The sequence below is a fragment of the Coccinella septempunctata genome, chromosome 5 (assembly GCF_907165205.1).
Source record: "Coccinella septempunctata chromosome 5, icCocSept1.1, whole genome shotgun sequence".
NCBI classification, from domain to species: Eukaryota; Metazoa; Arthropoda; class Insecta; order Coleoptera; family Coccinellidae; genus Coccinella; species Coccinella septempunctata.
This window is the reverse complement of record NC_058193.1, coordinates 8,201,459-8,218,295: the sequence shown is the minus strand read 5'-3', so window position 1 is coordinate 8,218,295 and position 16,837 is coordinate 8,201,459. Positions and strand designations below refer to the sequence as shown.

The window sequence follows — 16,837 nt, the reverse complement described above, 5'->3', positions numbered from 1 at the left end:
TAATTCTAAATCGTTTGCGCCAAACCCAAATCCAATTGAATATTGGCAGCAAAGCTGCAGAAAAGATTCGAAAAATTGTGTTGTGACAAGAACGTTTCCATGGAAACATAATCTGATTTTAAACTTCAATAATATCATAGGACAAATATTCATTTCAAGTTTTATGTGAAAAAGTGGCAATGAAAAGGATTCGATTTAATATCATCGAGTGAGGAGACAGAGAAATGCTCAGAGATATCTTCCACATGCTACACTACAAGAAATTGCAGTGATTTTGAAAATTGTAGAAAATACGAGGACTGAAAATCGTGGAAGATTCGTATAAGCTCTCATTTTTATTGAATAAAATTTCGCAATCAACAGCTAATGCGAATCATTCTCCGATTTTCCTTTGAAAATTATTCAGATATTTGTCCGGATTACTAGGAGAAAATTTGAAATGTGTAGTACAGAATCCTTTCCAATTTATTTTTTTCAAATTAATACCTGTACCGTAAAAACAGATGGCACTAAAGCTTGTTTTTCGAGTGGGCTCTATTCTCAGTTCATTTAATCTATGAGTGACACGCCTATTATGTTTATCGAAATAAGCAGTCCGCGGCTCATCACAAAATCACTTTTTTCTCAATAATGGTGATCTGTAACGCTATCAACAAAGCGTACATTTTTTCTCCAAGAAGATTTCAGAAGTCTTCCTTCGATAAACATTTCAATTAAATCATTTACTCAGAAAATTTGAACTAATTTTATTGAAGACTCCCCTATTATCTCTGCCACTGATGAGAATAAGTAAGTTAATTTTTCAAACTGGACGATTCAGTTACTTCGAAAACCTCCATGTAATGAATTTTATTTGAATCCATTAAACTTTGACAAAGCAGTATGAAATTGATTGAATTCTGGAGGTCATTTTTAAAAGGTTCTAGCGCATTTTATGAACCAAGTATATATGAAGTTAGCTCCAAAGAAAATAATTTTGACGGCCTTATAGCGGGTTTCATAAAACTCTTACTGCCCGATCAACGATTTGACAGTCACTGGATTTCAAAAACGAAATCGCTAAAACTTTTTCATTCCTACATATATTGAACAAGAAGCAATTTAGAATCATTGAATAGATGTATACAGATCATAATTTGATTCGAGAATTGAATTCCGAATTCTTATGACTGAATTATTGATTGAAAACAAATTGACGTTTATCTGTCAATCAAGCGTTGATTCCCCGATCGAGCTTTATGAAACCGGGGGTTAGGCTAATACAATTCATTATAAAAAAATTTCAAAAGTGCTAGGCAAACTTCACAAACGTCATAATGATAATGCACATGTTCATGGGCGCCCGCAGGGGGGGCCAGGGGGGGCCACGGCCTCCCCTGAGATTCTGATAGACACCGTTAGAGAAATTTTTCTTTCAGTAGAACTAATCGTAGATGATATTTTGCCCCTCCTGAGAAAAATTTCTGCGGGTTTCTGCGGGCGCCCATGCACATGTTCCTAGGAACAAGCGCGTAAAAATAAAGTGCAGTATTTGTTCCTTATTTATTTTGCAACTGAAGTAAAACATGCCTCCACAGAATACAACAGTCTAATTATTAGGTCAATTATTTCTGGAAGTACTTAAGCATAAAAAGTCATAAATAAGTTTTTCATGCTAAATCTAATAATCTATTCAAGGATATTGGTAGCCAGGTAGAATTATTGCTTGAATAAAATATTACATTTCTATCAATATAGCACTGGACACCATTAGTACCCATCCTATAAACTTGCTTCGCTTCTCGAAATTTATTTGTTATGGGTACAAACAGAATCCCCCTTTCTTCGCATCGTTTTGCGACTAGATCTTTGAACCCTTGTGGTATTTGCGAAGTAATTCTTATCACTTCTGCAAAACTCTGAAACAAAAGCAAAAATGAGAATGAATCAATAAGGTTCTCAGGGAGAATAACTAACTTCAACTTTTGGAGGAGGTGGTGGTGGAGGTACATTGGTTTCTAGTGTAGTCAAATATGATATAGATTCTTTAGCTCCAGGTTGTTGTTCCAATTTTACAGCCCTATTCATCATTTCCAACGCTTTGTGGAAGTTTTCTTTGATTGTGGGTTGGGCTAAAAGTTCGTCAGAGAGCATCCTTTTCCATCCAGAATACCATTCTGTAACCTGAGTATAGTTTGGATCGTGATTTAACCATAAAGCCAATGTTTGAAGCCATCTAGGAAAAAAGAATTTGTCCAAAATTAGCGTCATGTTACCAACAGATATCATGTCACTCCAATCCATGACCCAATGCCAGTTATCTGAAACAATTATAAATATATAATGAATACAATAGGTATACCAATGATAATTGGTTTATTGTTGTCAATTCAATTATATCGTTTGGAGAACACTGAGCTATTAAAAACAGAACAATCCTAGAGGTGACATAAACTCGTTTTATATTTAACACTAATATTGTGAAAATAAGGACAGATGCTAGAAGTTATGAAGATAAATTTGCAGAACAGTTATAAAGGACAACGCACATATATGACAAAAACAGGCGAATTGTGTATTGTTTCAGCTGGATACATATCTTAGCACGTGGCAAGAATGCTGACCAAGCATCCGTCTATGGAATCTTTCCGTTATTGAATCATTTTTTATTGTCATTATGAATAAGGTTCAGGGCCACTCATCCACGCATTGTTGGAAGAATTCTGAACGCTTTTGAACTAGTGACAATGAATCCACAATTAACACCGCAAAACAGATGAGACCATTATCGCACATACGGACCACAAAAAAAATACACCTACAACAAATGAGTTTCTTGTGATTTTTTTAATTGAACCACCATATTTTGTATGTGTAATGCTCAAATATATGCCCCTTCACATACTGAAAATTTGATTCAAATGCAAAAAGTGAGTTTTTTCTCGAATATCCACTTCAATTTTCGAGCGGTGTGTTTGCGACAATTAATAACATGAGATCAGAACTTGGGTTTTCTTTCAAAGGGTCGCGAATTCATGAAAACAAGAATCAAGTGAATTCACTGTATGGTTTTCACAAACGGTTAATGAGAATACACTTTGATTGATTACCTAGATGTTGCTCAAGTGGACTTATCACAAGTGACTGCATGCACAATTGTAATTTCGGTACTATGTGTTTTATGAGAAAAGCGACGAAAACTCCTTCAGGAAGAGCTCGCTTCCATGGTTGTAACATAAATTTCGCTGAACGATCTGATGGATGCCAATTAGTTAGAGCTGCTCCTAATTTTTTTTGGATTATTGGATAGATCAGTTCTTGTAGCTTGGGTTCTGAAAAAAAAATTCAGGAATAAGTTTACTTAGTGAAAATATCGGTTCGAGTTGCTCAGTATCAGTAATTATTTATTAATTTATTTATTTCTCAAACATATTACAGAATCATTTTACATGAGAAATACAACAATTCACTTAATCTATATCGAAGTTTAAGTGTTGAAGAAATAAACCTAATCGAATTAAGGACGAAAACAGCTAGATCACAAACTTAAATGAATTATCATACTTGTGTTTGATATACAAATACAAGCCATTGTATTGTTCGGTTTGTAATTTTTAACATTTTCAAAACTGCTGAGTAAATGAAAGCTTCTGTCGAGGGCATGTCGAAGAAAATATTCAGTCTAGTAGTCCGGGGAGGAATTATAAGTTGCATTAAATTAAATAAGGTGTGGAGTATTATAGTGCTGGTTCAAAATCTTATAACACATCTCCACTATGTCGTGTAGTCGTCTCAAGTACTGGTATCCCTAAGGGCCTTGTCCCACCAAGCCAACGCAACAGCGACGCGACAAAAACTGAAAAATGATCCTACTCAAACAATACAAAACAAATGTAATAAATATATAACAAAAATGCAACAGAAAAATTATATAACCGAAGAAAAAGCTCGTAAGATGAGAACGTACAACTCTGTAGCACCAAGAATATATGGTAACCCAAAGGTACATAAAACAGACTACCCATTGAGACCCATCATATCTAGCATAAATAGCCCAACAAGTTCTCTAGCAAAATTTATAGCTGATATCTTGAAGGCGGCATACAATACTGACAATAGGTACTATGTTAAGGACACATTTCAGTTTGCTCATGAAATTAACGGTTATGACATACCGGACGACCACAGACTAATATCTCTGGATGTAGTAAACCTCTTTGGCAATTTAGACAAGGATGAAATAATAGCACTATTAAGACTAAAATGGGATGACATAAAAGATCACACAAGTATGGATATGGAACTGTTTATGGAAATCACCACTTTTATACTGGAAAATAATTATTATATGTTCCGGGGAAAATTCTATCTACAGGTTTTTGGGTGTGCAATGGGCTCGAAGTTATCACCAATACTAGCACAATACGTCATGGACCATTCAATAGATTCAATCATAGTCAAGTTGCCATATAAAGTGGAGATTTTGAAGAAATTTGTCGACGATATCTTCATGATAGTTCCATTTTTACATATAGAAACCACACTGAAATGTTTCAACACTTATAGCAAAAATCTTCAATTCACCCTAGAAGAGGAGGATTATGAACAATCAGTACCATTCTTGGACACAAAAGTCGTAAGACAAAACAACAAAGTTAAATTAAAGTGGCATAAAAAGAAACACACTCTAACAAAATCATTCACTTCAAATCTGGACACAACATAAATATAAAAATAAATATCATAAAACAAATGAAAAACAGAATTAATAAAATATGCCATGAATCATTCAAACAAGAATGTGAGAGAAAATTATCGGAACTTCTCAGACAAAATGGATATCCAGCCGGAATGGTAAATAAACTTTTATATGCAACACAAGAAACATCGAACACAGATACAGGAGCAAGAGAGAATGTTATATCTGATGGACCTCATTTAAAATCGTACCCAAATATTTATGGCCTCACGAACAAGTTGAAGAATGTATTTAAACATGAAAATGTAAAAATTGCAGTTTATAATACCAAAACTGTTGGAAATCTTTATAGTAAAATAAAGGACCCCATCCCTATACCCGTAAAGAGTAATGTCGTATACCAAGTGGAGTGTGGAACATGCAATAAAAAATATATTGGACAAACATCCCAATGGGTCAAGAGTAGAATGGCATTGCACAAATCGGACATAAAAAAACAACATGAAAGATGTGCACTGGCAACACATGCACATAATTTAGACCATTGTATAGACTTTGAAAACGTAAAAATATTGAAATCAGAAAAATTATCATAAAAGAATAATACATGAAATGATACAGATACATAAAAACGAAAATGCAATAAACAAGAAAACGGATACTAATAAATTGAGCAATATATACAGTTATTTATTGAAAATGTCTATGCGTGAAGAATTTTATGATGGCCCTCTAGATGAATAAGGAACCAGAAAACAGGAGACTGCAATGGAAACAATATTCAGTGGTGAACAACGGACCACAAAACAACAAAAAGTAACATAACCTTATTAACAAAAACTGAAATGAATCAAAACAAACTCTTTTGTGTGTTTTTATTGTACTTTAAATTATTTTATTCCATGTGACTAGATTTATGTTTGTGTTTTTTAAAATCAAAATGACGAACGTTGAAGCTTTGATGAAAGTTTACAAATAAACCTCACATTCGGTAAGTGAAAATTTAAGAAAAACAAATATGTAAGATTGATATTAACCATGATTATACTTTTTAGAAGCCCTGAAGAAGCATTAAACAAATGCGAAAGCTCGGCGAAGAATAAAGAGAAAAAACACCAATATTCTCCTTAATTGAGTCAATAACCCTTACCTTATATTCAAAATACTTGAAAGTAGACTCTGATTTCAGTAGAGAAAAAATTATATATATATATATATATATATATATATATATATATATATATATATATAATTTGTGAATAAGGGTATAACGACTACTTTTGTAGGGAGAATTTAAGAAAAACTCTTCCCTACAAAAGTAGTCGTTATACCCTTATTCACAAATTATATCAATAATCTTAAAGACTATTAAATATTGAAACTTCTATATATATATATATATATATATATATATATATATATATATATATATATATATATATATATATATATATATATATATATATATATATATATATATATATATATATATATATATATATATATATATCGAACTTGACATCTATATTATTCTACAACTTAATACTATTTGAAATGTCAAATTCATTTTTACATATCAACTTCAACACAATATAGATACCATCCCAGGAAACAGAAATTACATCCTCATGTTTGACATGAAAGACCCTGAAGGAGATTCACCTACGAAACCTGCTGCCACCCAAAACAACAGGCAAATTCAAGTCAATTATATTAGAATACTATACTGCAACATAAACAGCTGCATACCCAAGAAACAGCTAATTAATAACTTCATTGAAAATAACAACATTCAATGTGCCATATCATGGTACTTCAAAAAAGTACCTCCAACGTTCTTGATAGACAACAACCAAGACACCACACCTGACATCATGCTTCTTATTTGAAAAATAACATCAAGAAGGTTGAAATAAATGCAGACTTAGGTTTAAATCACTTCGCAATTTAGATTCTGAAGCGACACCAATAGAAGAGCTCAAAACTGTGAGTTATAACTATAGCGAAAATAACATCAAGCAAATAAATAAAAGAATGGAAGAATTTATAGGAGGAAGAGAACAACTAGAAATAGATATCCAACACATAGAAGCCTTTAATGAATAGCTGTCTGAACCATCAAAAGCAACACTCCAATGAAAATTTATTCCACTTTTATGGGAGCCGTGGGAGGAATTCATTTGCCTCAATGAATGGCAAAAATAATTTCTTGCGAAAATTAGTATTCAGGTTCTTTTTGGCCATAGCTGGTTTTAGCTAAAATACATTCTACGGAAAAAAATGAAAAACAAAAAAAAATAATTCTATGAAAATAAAAATTCGAAAACAAAAATAAATTCTAAAATATGGAAAATTGAAGATGACAAATTCAATGGACGGAATCTAATTCATTTCCAAACAGTATGATCTACCCCATTCCAAGTTTGGATTGCGACTGACTAATTCGAATAATTCGATTCGATCGTAGATCGTTGCGCTCTGGCTGCGGCATTTCCACTATAAACTGGCATTTGAACTAGACCAGCTGTTTATTCGATTTGCATCATTCATTGCACTTTCATTTTTTTTCTCAGAATTCCGCTATGAAATTTTATGAGACCATATTGTAGAAGGGTAAATAGTTTAGTTTGAAGAATGATATCAGATTTTTCACATTCGTATTTACATGATTACTGAAAATATTCGAAAATTTAGGTCTAGCCCTGGAAATTGAAACCTCTCATCTCATCTATTCGGAGATCCATGTGGTCATCTCGTAAAAAAAATTTCATGAATTTGTGATGATTTGACAGATGTCAAATGAAGCAATTGAAAAATATGAACCACAACTGGAAATAGCTCTGTATCAGTCAAACGAACGGTATAAAACTCACCATGTAGGGTATTTTTAGAACCGCCTGTGTGTCACCTATCACTGTATGAAGTATGTGAAGTTTAGCAGAATTCACGCAAATTATCCTAGCTGAATTTTTTGTTTGATTTTTGCCTATGAAATAGGACGATATATGTGGTTTCGGTCTCTCAGTTCCTTTTTTTCTCATATTTCTGTGAGAGTAAATCTATTGGGCGTGAAATGAAGGTAATTTACACAAATAACTGGAGCTTTAGTAAATCGATCACAAACGAGAGTGAGTTCGGATGAGTTTCTGGGGCTCGGGAAAAAAAAATTATTTTAGAATTCTCATGCAAAATAACTTAATCATGCAAATTTGCAATTGGATTATAAATAAATAAATGAATAAAATAAAATAGATAAAAATGTCCACACAATTTTCGAGCAGTGCAGTTTAAAAAAAATCATAATGAAAGTTCCTTACCAATTAGTGGTATCCAAGGATGAATCCAGGTATGAATAGGTACCGTATCAGTCATTGGGTCCCAAGAATCGACTTCATCCTTCAATCTAGGTACTATTAATTCATTATACATATTCTGCAGTATCCATTGAGGGAGAAGAGGAGTCCATAACTCAAGTAAACTGATCAAATTATCGCAATCTCTCGGATTCCATGTACTGGAATAAAGATGGTCAATGAATATGAGGTGAATATCATGCATAATTGAGTTACATTTAGAATGTAAATAATCTACACATCTCACACGAATTGAGGAAACAAAAGCAATCGAATTTCATAGATGATTTTCAACAGGCTGTAAGAAAAGAAGCAAAATGTAACGAGCCTGAAAAAAAAATTCATTTACTTAACCTCTATATGAAACAGATAACTTGTTTATTCAGCTTCAAATATTTTTTCAGAAGACCCGAGATACAAACAATTCTCGTTGATATATCGGTCCTGGAAAAATATCATTTTGCATTTGATTATCAATATTTTAGCAAGCAGTGATCTCACAGAAAATTCCACTTGGATTTAAGAAACTTACATAGATTCTAAACAAGTATCGGCCATTGATTTATGAAAAAAGATTTTTTAATCAATACACCAAATTGAAAAATTAACGAAAAGGACTTATTGTAGAGTTTTGGAAAATCAATATTGTCATCGAAAATATGCCTTTTATACAGTTCAAAAACTCTACAAAGTTTCAATTCCAGTCAGTCTTTCGTCCCACTCAATTGAAAATTTTCGCTCTGAAAAGCTCATAATCTTCATCAAAATGGAAAAACAGCTTTTCGATCTTTCTCAATTCCGCATCAGTCACTTGGTGAACTTGAAAAGAATTGAAAATCAAAATATAGAAAAATATAAGTGAGTTTCGATTTCTAATCTATTTTGTCCTTCTGAAAATTCCTTCATAAATTCACCACTGATGCGGAATTCAATTTTTAAGACTAACAAATTCCCTAAATATGGAAAGTGTCACGTATTTGTCTGGTGTTCAAGTCAGCTGATATTAGAAATTAATGACCTGTTGCCCTTATCTCTGATTTTTCCAAGTTATTTGAAATTTTGCTTTTTGACATGAGTTATTCTCATGTATCAGGTAAATTGTCTGCACTTCAACATGGTTTCATGCTCTCGAGGAGCACAGTCGCAAATCTTTGTACCTTTATACAGTATGTGTCAGATTGTTTTTAGATGGTCGAAAACAAATCGATGTAATCTACACTGATTTTAGTCGAGCTTTCGGCAGGGATCGCTTTTGAGGAAATTAAGTCGCTTTGGTATTTCACTAAATATTGTAAAGTTGTTAAAATCATTTCTCCATAATAGAAATGTATATGTTGAATTAAAAGGAATCAAGTCATTTCATTCTATTGAAAGGTCGGGGTACCTCAGGGTTCAAATTTGGGGCCCCTCTTGTTTCTAATATTTATAGACGATGTGTGCACTGGGATTAACTCGAGGATGCGGATGATCTCAAGATCTTCAGAGTGGTTCACGGTTCAAGGTATACATGACCTTTATATGTTGCAGGAAGATTTTAGACATTTATATGAATGGTGCGCTGAGAATGAACTGCCTCTAAATATAAGTAAATGTTATGAGTTATTCAAGAAAACTAAAAACCGAAGAATTCAATTATATTATCGGCAAACAATTCGACACAGTAAAAATCTCCCAATCGAAAGTTGAAGACATGAGGAAAAAATTACATAAATTAAGGAAATCGGCATCTATTATAGATGTTATTTCTAATCCTTTTAATATTTAACATCTGCAATTGATGCACGAAATCTAGAAAAGCTGCTGGGTTTGATGGCATTTACCTAGAATTCATAAAACACTTGGGGGTAAAATCTTTATCTTGGCTATTATCGTTTTATAATGATATTTTGAATTCTGGTAATTTTCCAACTGAATTTAGAAAAGCATAAGTTATTGCAATTTTGAAGCATAGTAAAAATTCTTCGGATCCGAATATCGTCCTTTAAGTGTCCTATTAAGTGTCCCTTTCAAAATTCTTGAGAGATTGATCCAATTTAGGATTGAAACATATGTTGACGATGTTTTACAAAATTGCCAGGGAGGTTTTAGAAAGAATAGAAATTGTTCTGATCAGGTACTGAGCCTGACTACTTTTATTGAATCGGGTTTCAATAATAAGAAGAAAACAGGAACAGCATTTGTAGATCTATCATCGGCGAACGATACGGTGTGGAAAGATGGTTTTATTTTTAAACTTCACAGTCACTTAAAAAAAATGGTTCGTTTGATAGAAAATATATTATCTGATCGAAGACTTCGTGTTTTTGTTAATGATAAAAGCAGTAGTTTAAAAACTTTAAATAATGGACTTCCACAAGGATCGGTATTATCTCCCCTTCTTTTCAATTTATATTCATGTGATATCCCCGATACGTCTTCCGAAAAATTTATTTAGGCCGATGATATTGTGTGTGGTACTTTAGCTGACTTGGGGGTCTTGTTTGTTGCTCCGATATATTGGTTCATATTTGGAGGAAGTTTAAAGTAAAAATTTTTTAATTTGATATCGTTCATTTTCCAAGTGCCAGATATTCATTATATCGTGAAACCCAGAGATTTACACAGAACGGTAACGTAAACAACTGCCTACAGACGATCAACTTAGTTGACAACTATGTTGTCAACAAGGTTGTAAACCATACGAGGGTGAAAATAGCGGTTGTCGACCAGGTTGCAAACATCATTTCAATGGTGGTTTCCGTCGAGTGAACTAGTCATTCGATTCGGAGGAATTATCATTAAATGGAGGAAGATCTTTTATTATATATAATAATAAGCTAAGCACACTTCTAAGAAGGGGAGAATTTGGTCAAAGGGGTGATACAAAAATGGACTCTGCTTTCCCATTGCAGCTTAATGAAAAAAGTATCAGTACAACTGATGATTTTAAAAATTTCCTGAGAATGGATGGCAAAACAAATAAGCTAGTCCATTTACTTACATAGAAGCCTACTTGCTTCTGAGTTAAGAGGATGACAAAGAATTTTCTGCTTTTGGGAGACACAGACATTTATGCCAATAATAAATTGGAATACAACAGGAAATGGACAACAGTATACAAAAATTCAAAATCCATGGACCATAAATACAAAAGTGTGAAAGAACATTTCTTGTGAAATATCATTTGTGCTCCTAGATGCAACATTTACCAAAACTGTGAACGCCGTGAAGTCTTCAACTTTTAGTTCAAAGGGATAACTAAAATTAAGTCTTTTCAAGGATCTCTACATCATATGTCAATAATTCAATTTTCTTTTATAGTAAAAAAAAACTATATAAATATACTGACTGATCTCTTGTACTTTCCTGCATGTATAACTAGATAAGGATCAGATTATATAAACGTTAATTATGTTCATATTTTCCAATTCATTTATATTCCGAAATGAATTCACATTGCGAGATATACTTGGATAATAAGACCTTTATACAGGGTCTTTCACGAGGAACCTCACCCATATTTATACGGGAAACTACTGAACGTATTTTCATGAAATTCAGCACTTATAAGTATATTTCACGATGCTGATGAAATCTAAAATATTTTCAAGGCATGAGCACCTACGGTTTTTCCGGAAATGACGTCAACTTCCGTTTTTCAAATTAGAACACCATTTTTTTATTGCAGAAATAGATTCCTTAGAAAATTTCAAGTTATTTTGATGTAACATTTTTCAGTTTTGGTTGGAAAATTCTCTCTGAGCGGGAAAATTCGAAAAAAAAATCGAAAATAGAGCTCCGCTGAAACAAGAATAACTTCGAGGTTTTTGGATGGAAAATTTTTATTTTTGGGATTTTTCAAGATGTAAGATTGATGTATCCACTTTAAAAATCGAAATCGCGATTCAGGATACAGGGGGTGAAAAAATCGTTTTCAAAGTTAGGGATGACAAAATCGTGAAAAACCTTTTTTTCAAATTAGAACCCCATTTTTTATGGCAGATATTGAATCTACGTTAAAAAATAATGTGAGTGTATGCATCACACCCTTGCCCTAAAGTGGATATTTTCTGAGTTATTCACAAAAAACTGTTTTTCGTCTTGAATTTTCAGCTATTTCTTTTCCCTTCACGCCAAAAAGATGAAATTTTCAGGAACTGTTACTTAAACCATGTTTTAGATTTTACTACCCTAATATGCAAGAGAAAAAAGTTACAGGTGGTTCCTAAATAGATGGCGAATTTTGATTCGAATTTGTATCGGAAACCTCTTTATTTCAACTAATCGGCCATCGGTTTTCTCTCCAGTGATAAATAAATAATTCCTTATGAACCATATGCAAAAACTTACCATGTTTTACATTCTTTTTTTAATGATAGATATCATTAATTACATCTGCCAAATTCCTCTTTATTCAGTAGCATTTTGTGTTTACTATTAATTTGGTGATAATTCGTATTAAGTTATAAAATCGATCACTATGCCTAATTTTACCAATGAAGATTATTTAAATCTCATTCTACTTCATGGAGAATGTAATAAAGTTGTAGATAGAACGATTCGACTGTTCATTGAGAGGTTTCCTGACCGACCCAGACCAACGAGAGATACCATTAACAGAACCATGACAAACTTGAGAAATGTCGGATCTTTCGTTAAGAAAACTATACACAGAGAAAAAAGTGTAGTAGAAGATGAGAACAACGAAATTACAGTTCTTGCATATTTTCGTGTGAATCCTCAAAATTCTCTCAAAGATGCCGAGATTGATCTGGGATTATCTCAATCGAGTGTTTGGAGAATATTAAAAAAACATAAAATGTACCCATATAAATTCAATAGGGTACAGCATTTGAAGGAATGATTTCGTCAGGAGAACAGAGTTTTGCGAAGCTATGATGATTCGATTTCAAGAGAATGAAAACTTTTTGGACTGTATAATTTGGACAGATGAATCTAAATTCACAAAGAATGGTTCTTTCAATGGGCATAACAGTCATTATTGGGATGAAGAGAACAACCACCACTTCAGACAATCCAATTTTCAAGAGACCTGGAGTTTCAATGTTTTTTGCGCCATCAAAAATAATGCAATTCTCGATGTTCACATTTATGATGGGACTTTAACTGGTAAGATAGAACACTACACATGTTTGCATTATTTAAAGAATGTTCTCCCTTAGGAGATAGATATTCTGACATATTGACTCAAATAATTGAGCCGCTAGTACAGAACCATAATGACCTATGGTATCAACAAGATGGCGCGCCTCCACACAATTCACTCAATGTGTCAAATATCCTCTACAGGCTATTTGAAGATCGATGGTTGGCGAACAATGGTCCACATCTTTGGCCACCACGTTCTCCCGATTTAACTCCTTTAGACTATTATGTTTGGGGTAGGATAAAAAATATTGTCTACTCAACTCCCCTGACTGATGGAGAGGACTGCATAGAACGAGTCAGAAATGCGTTCAGGTTTGTTTAGATTTTAAGATTCATAGTTTTGAAACTCAATTCGGTTTTTAAACACTTTTGCAGATCTCTTCCTCCCGATGAAATAAGAAGAGCAACGCACGAAGCATTCCGTATAAACGTATAAATAAATGTCTAGAAATTAACGGTGAAAACTTTGAGCATCTTCTCTAGTTATAACTGCGAGAGTTTGCCATGGTTCTCCTAATAGTAACTTGAAGTCGGTTTCAAGAAGGGGTGAAAAATCTACAGCATGGTTCAAATAACAGTTCCTGAAAATTTCGTCTTTTTGGCATGAAGGGAAAAGAAATAGCTGAAAATTCAAGACGAAAAACAGTTTTTTGTGAATAACTCAGAAAATATCCATTTTAGGGCAAGGGTGTGATGCATACACTCACATTATTTTTTAACGTAGATTCCATATCTGCCATAAAAAAAATGGGGTTCTAATTTGAAAAAATTGATTTTTCACGATTTTGTCATCCCTAAGTTTGAAAGCGATTTTTTCACCCCCTGTATAATGAATCGCGATTTCGATTTTTAAAGTGGATACATCAATCTTACATCTTGAAAAATCCCAATAATGAAAATTTTCCATCCAAAAACCTCGAAGTTATTCTTGTTTCAGCGGAGCTCTATTTTCGATTTTTTTTTCGAATTTTCCCGCTCAGAGAGAATTTTCCAACCAAAACTGAAAAATGTTACATCAAAATAACTCGAAATTTTCTAAGGAATCTATTTCTGCAATAAAAAAATGGTGTTCTAATTTGAAAAACGGAAGTTGACGTCATTTCCGGAAAAACCGGAGGTGCTCATGGCTTGAAAATATTTTAGATTTCATCAGCATCGTGAAATACTTATAAGTGCTGAATTTCATGAAAATACGTTCAGTAGTTTCCCGTATAAATATGGGTGAGGTTCCTCGTGAAAGACCCTATATAATGTTTCATCTGAATCTAAACGACTTATATTCTAGCTGAATGTTTCCACAATCTGAAAGATTGTGAAAGAAGAAGACGACAAAGAATTTCCTTCTATTGGGAAACCCAAAAAAATAATATTTTAGGGTGAACGAATCCGAAAAGTTACTACAGGATTTTCGATGAATGTCATCGTAGAATAAAATTAATTTTTCATTTAACTTGTCCTATACATTGTAAATGTCTCAAGAGATCAATAAATAAGTAATTATTATTATTATTATTATATCAGAGCATTGAAATTAGAAGTATTAATATTAGAACAGGACATAACGGATCACAGTCCAATTATGTTGTCGATTGACTATAAGGGGAGTTACGGAAGAGTAATACAATGCCTGTAGGAGAGATAACAAAACATGAAATAGATATAGAAAAGTTGAAACTTCTTTTAAGGGATTTTGATTGGATGATTGTATTGAGTGAAAAATATCCTGAAACTGCAACAGCACTTTTCTTAGAATCTTATCAAAAATTTTTATCGGATGTTAGAGTACCTGCTGTTATTGAACAAAAACGTAATAAAAAAATTAAAGAATGGATAATTAATGGTATAAAAACATCAATTAAAATCAGGGACAAAATGAAGAAAAAACTGAAAGAGAATTCTGATAGTCAATTAGTAAAAGAATATAAGGAATATCGAAACTTACTAAAAAAACTTATAGATGAACAAAAAAATTGGGGTGTAAGGGGGAAGGATGCGTTTTATAGCCTCTCCTCTCAAATGCCAACCTCACCTACTCGCGGTGCACCCTGTTCTTACGAACGAGGCTCTGGCGACCGAACATGAGCGGTATATCTCTGTTTCCCACAATAACCTAGCCTAAAAATTGGCTTGAGCAGGAAATGGCTCTCTGCGTAGCTTAGGTTACGTCTCAGACCTTGTCGTCTCAGGTTACCTGTGCCACAAGATAATCTAGTCGCAACCGCAACCAAAGTTGCACTGACAGCGTTACCAGTGCAGCTGTATAACACCTTCTAACGCAGCTCCTACAAAAAGATGGATCAGTCGAACAGGACAAAATTTGTATCCGGAGGTAAAATACCCTCCCATTCGGATCTCCGGGGGAGGGTGCCTGAGCGAGTGAATCATCGTACAACAACCAATGAAAAGCACATAGCTTTTGCAGCATGGAACGTCAGAACCTTGCTAGACAACCCCAAGGCCGACCGACCAGAGAGGCGTACTGCCCTAATCGATAAGGAACTGCAACGAACATCCATTGCAATAGTTGCCTTAAGCGAGACACGCTTCTCGGACGAAGGTAGCTTGGTAGAACATGCTTATACTTTTTTCTGGAAGGGCTTGCCAGAAGGCCAAATCAGACAACATGGTGTAGGCTTTGCCATTAGAAACGACCTGGCCGCCAAACTAACCGAAAATCCAGTTGGCATCTCAGAACGTTTAATGACCCTACGCTTTCCTGCAGCAAACAACACGTTTGTGAACATCATTGCAGTATACGCACCCACTTTGAACTCCTCTGACAACTCAAAGGACACTTTCTACGAATCACTCGTTGCTACATTAAGTAAAATCCCAAAACGGGAACGAATTATCCTCCTTGGAGACTTCAACGCCAGAGTGGGCAGATGTCAAGACTCAGAACTATGGCCGGGAATAATAGGGAAACACGGCACAGATAGCATTAATTCGAACGGAGAACGTCTGCTGGCTCTTTGTGCAGAACACAATCTTTGTATAACGAACACCTTCTTTATTACGAGACCCAATTCAAGGGGGACCTGGCGCCACCCGCGCTCAGGGCATTGGCATACTCTTGACTATGTGATCGTGAGAAGAAAATATCTCAAAGAGGTGTTGGTCACTAAACCCAGAGCACATCTGGAGTGCTGGACTGATCATAGGCTGGTAATCTCGAGAATGAAGGTCTCAATGCTCCCAAAATACCAACGCAGTGTGTGAGTGGCTTTGAGTTGGATTGGGGGTTACCTCAAAAACAGGAGACAGTTTGTTTGCGTTGACCAAGTCTTTTCAGACTATTTGGAGTCGGAGACGGGTGTACCTCAGGGTTCAGTTTTGGGTCCTGTACTTTTCATCTTGTTTATTAATGATATATTCCATCTTATTTTTGATTTGTTCCTATACGCAGATGATGTATCAGCAATCATTAAAGCGAGAAATAACATCAATCTCGATGGAATAGTGCGAAGATGTTTTGAAGAGATGTACAACTGGTTCTGTGAAAACTCTTTGAATATAAATTTTGAGAAGACTGGTTTCTTAGTATTCCATAATTATGGTAAGAATATTGATGTTGATGTTAGCGCTCACGGTGTCCAACTGAAGAGGGTTGAAACGGTTAAATTCCTAGGGATAACTTTGGATGAAAATCTTAACTGGA

General features: G+C 34.0%; 1 protein-coding gene across 1 annotated transcript in view; it reads right to left on the bottom strand.

Annotated features, from left to right (window-relative positions):
• Positions 1-1,528: 1,528 nt before the first annotated feature.
• Positions 1,529-16,837, bottom strand: part of LOC123312834 (septin-interacting protein 1) — a 100,042-nt gene continuing 84,733 nt past the window's right edge. Inside the window, exons 8-11 of the mRNA XM_044897352.1 lie at positions 7,996-8,192; positions 3,090-3,311; positions 1,957-2,300; positions 1,529-1,898 (exon numbers count right to left, since the gene is read on the bottom strand). Of these exons, the coding sequence (XP_044753287.1) occupies positions 1,650-1,898; positions 1,957-2,300; positions 3,090-3,311; positions 7,996-8,192 (1,012 nt within the window). The 3' untranslated portion in view covers positions 1,529-1,649. The remainder of the gene's footprint in view (positions 1,899-1,956; positions 2,301-3,089; positions 3,312-7,995; positions 8,193-16,837) is intronic.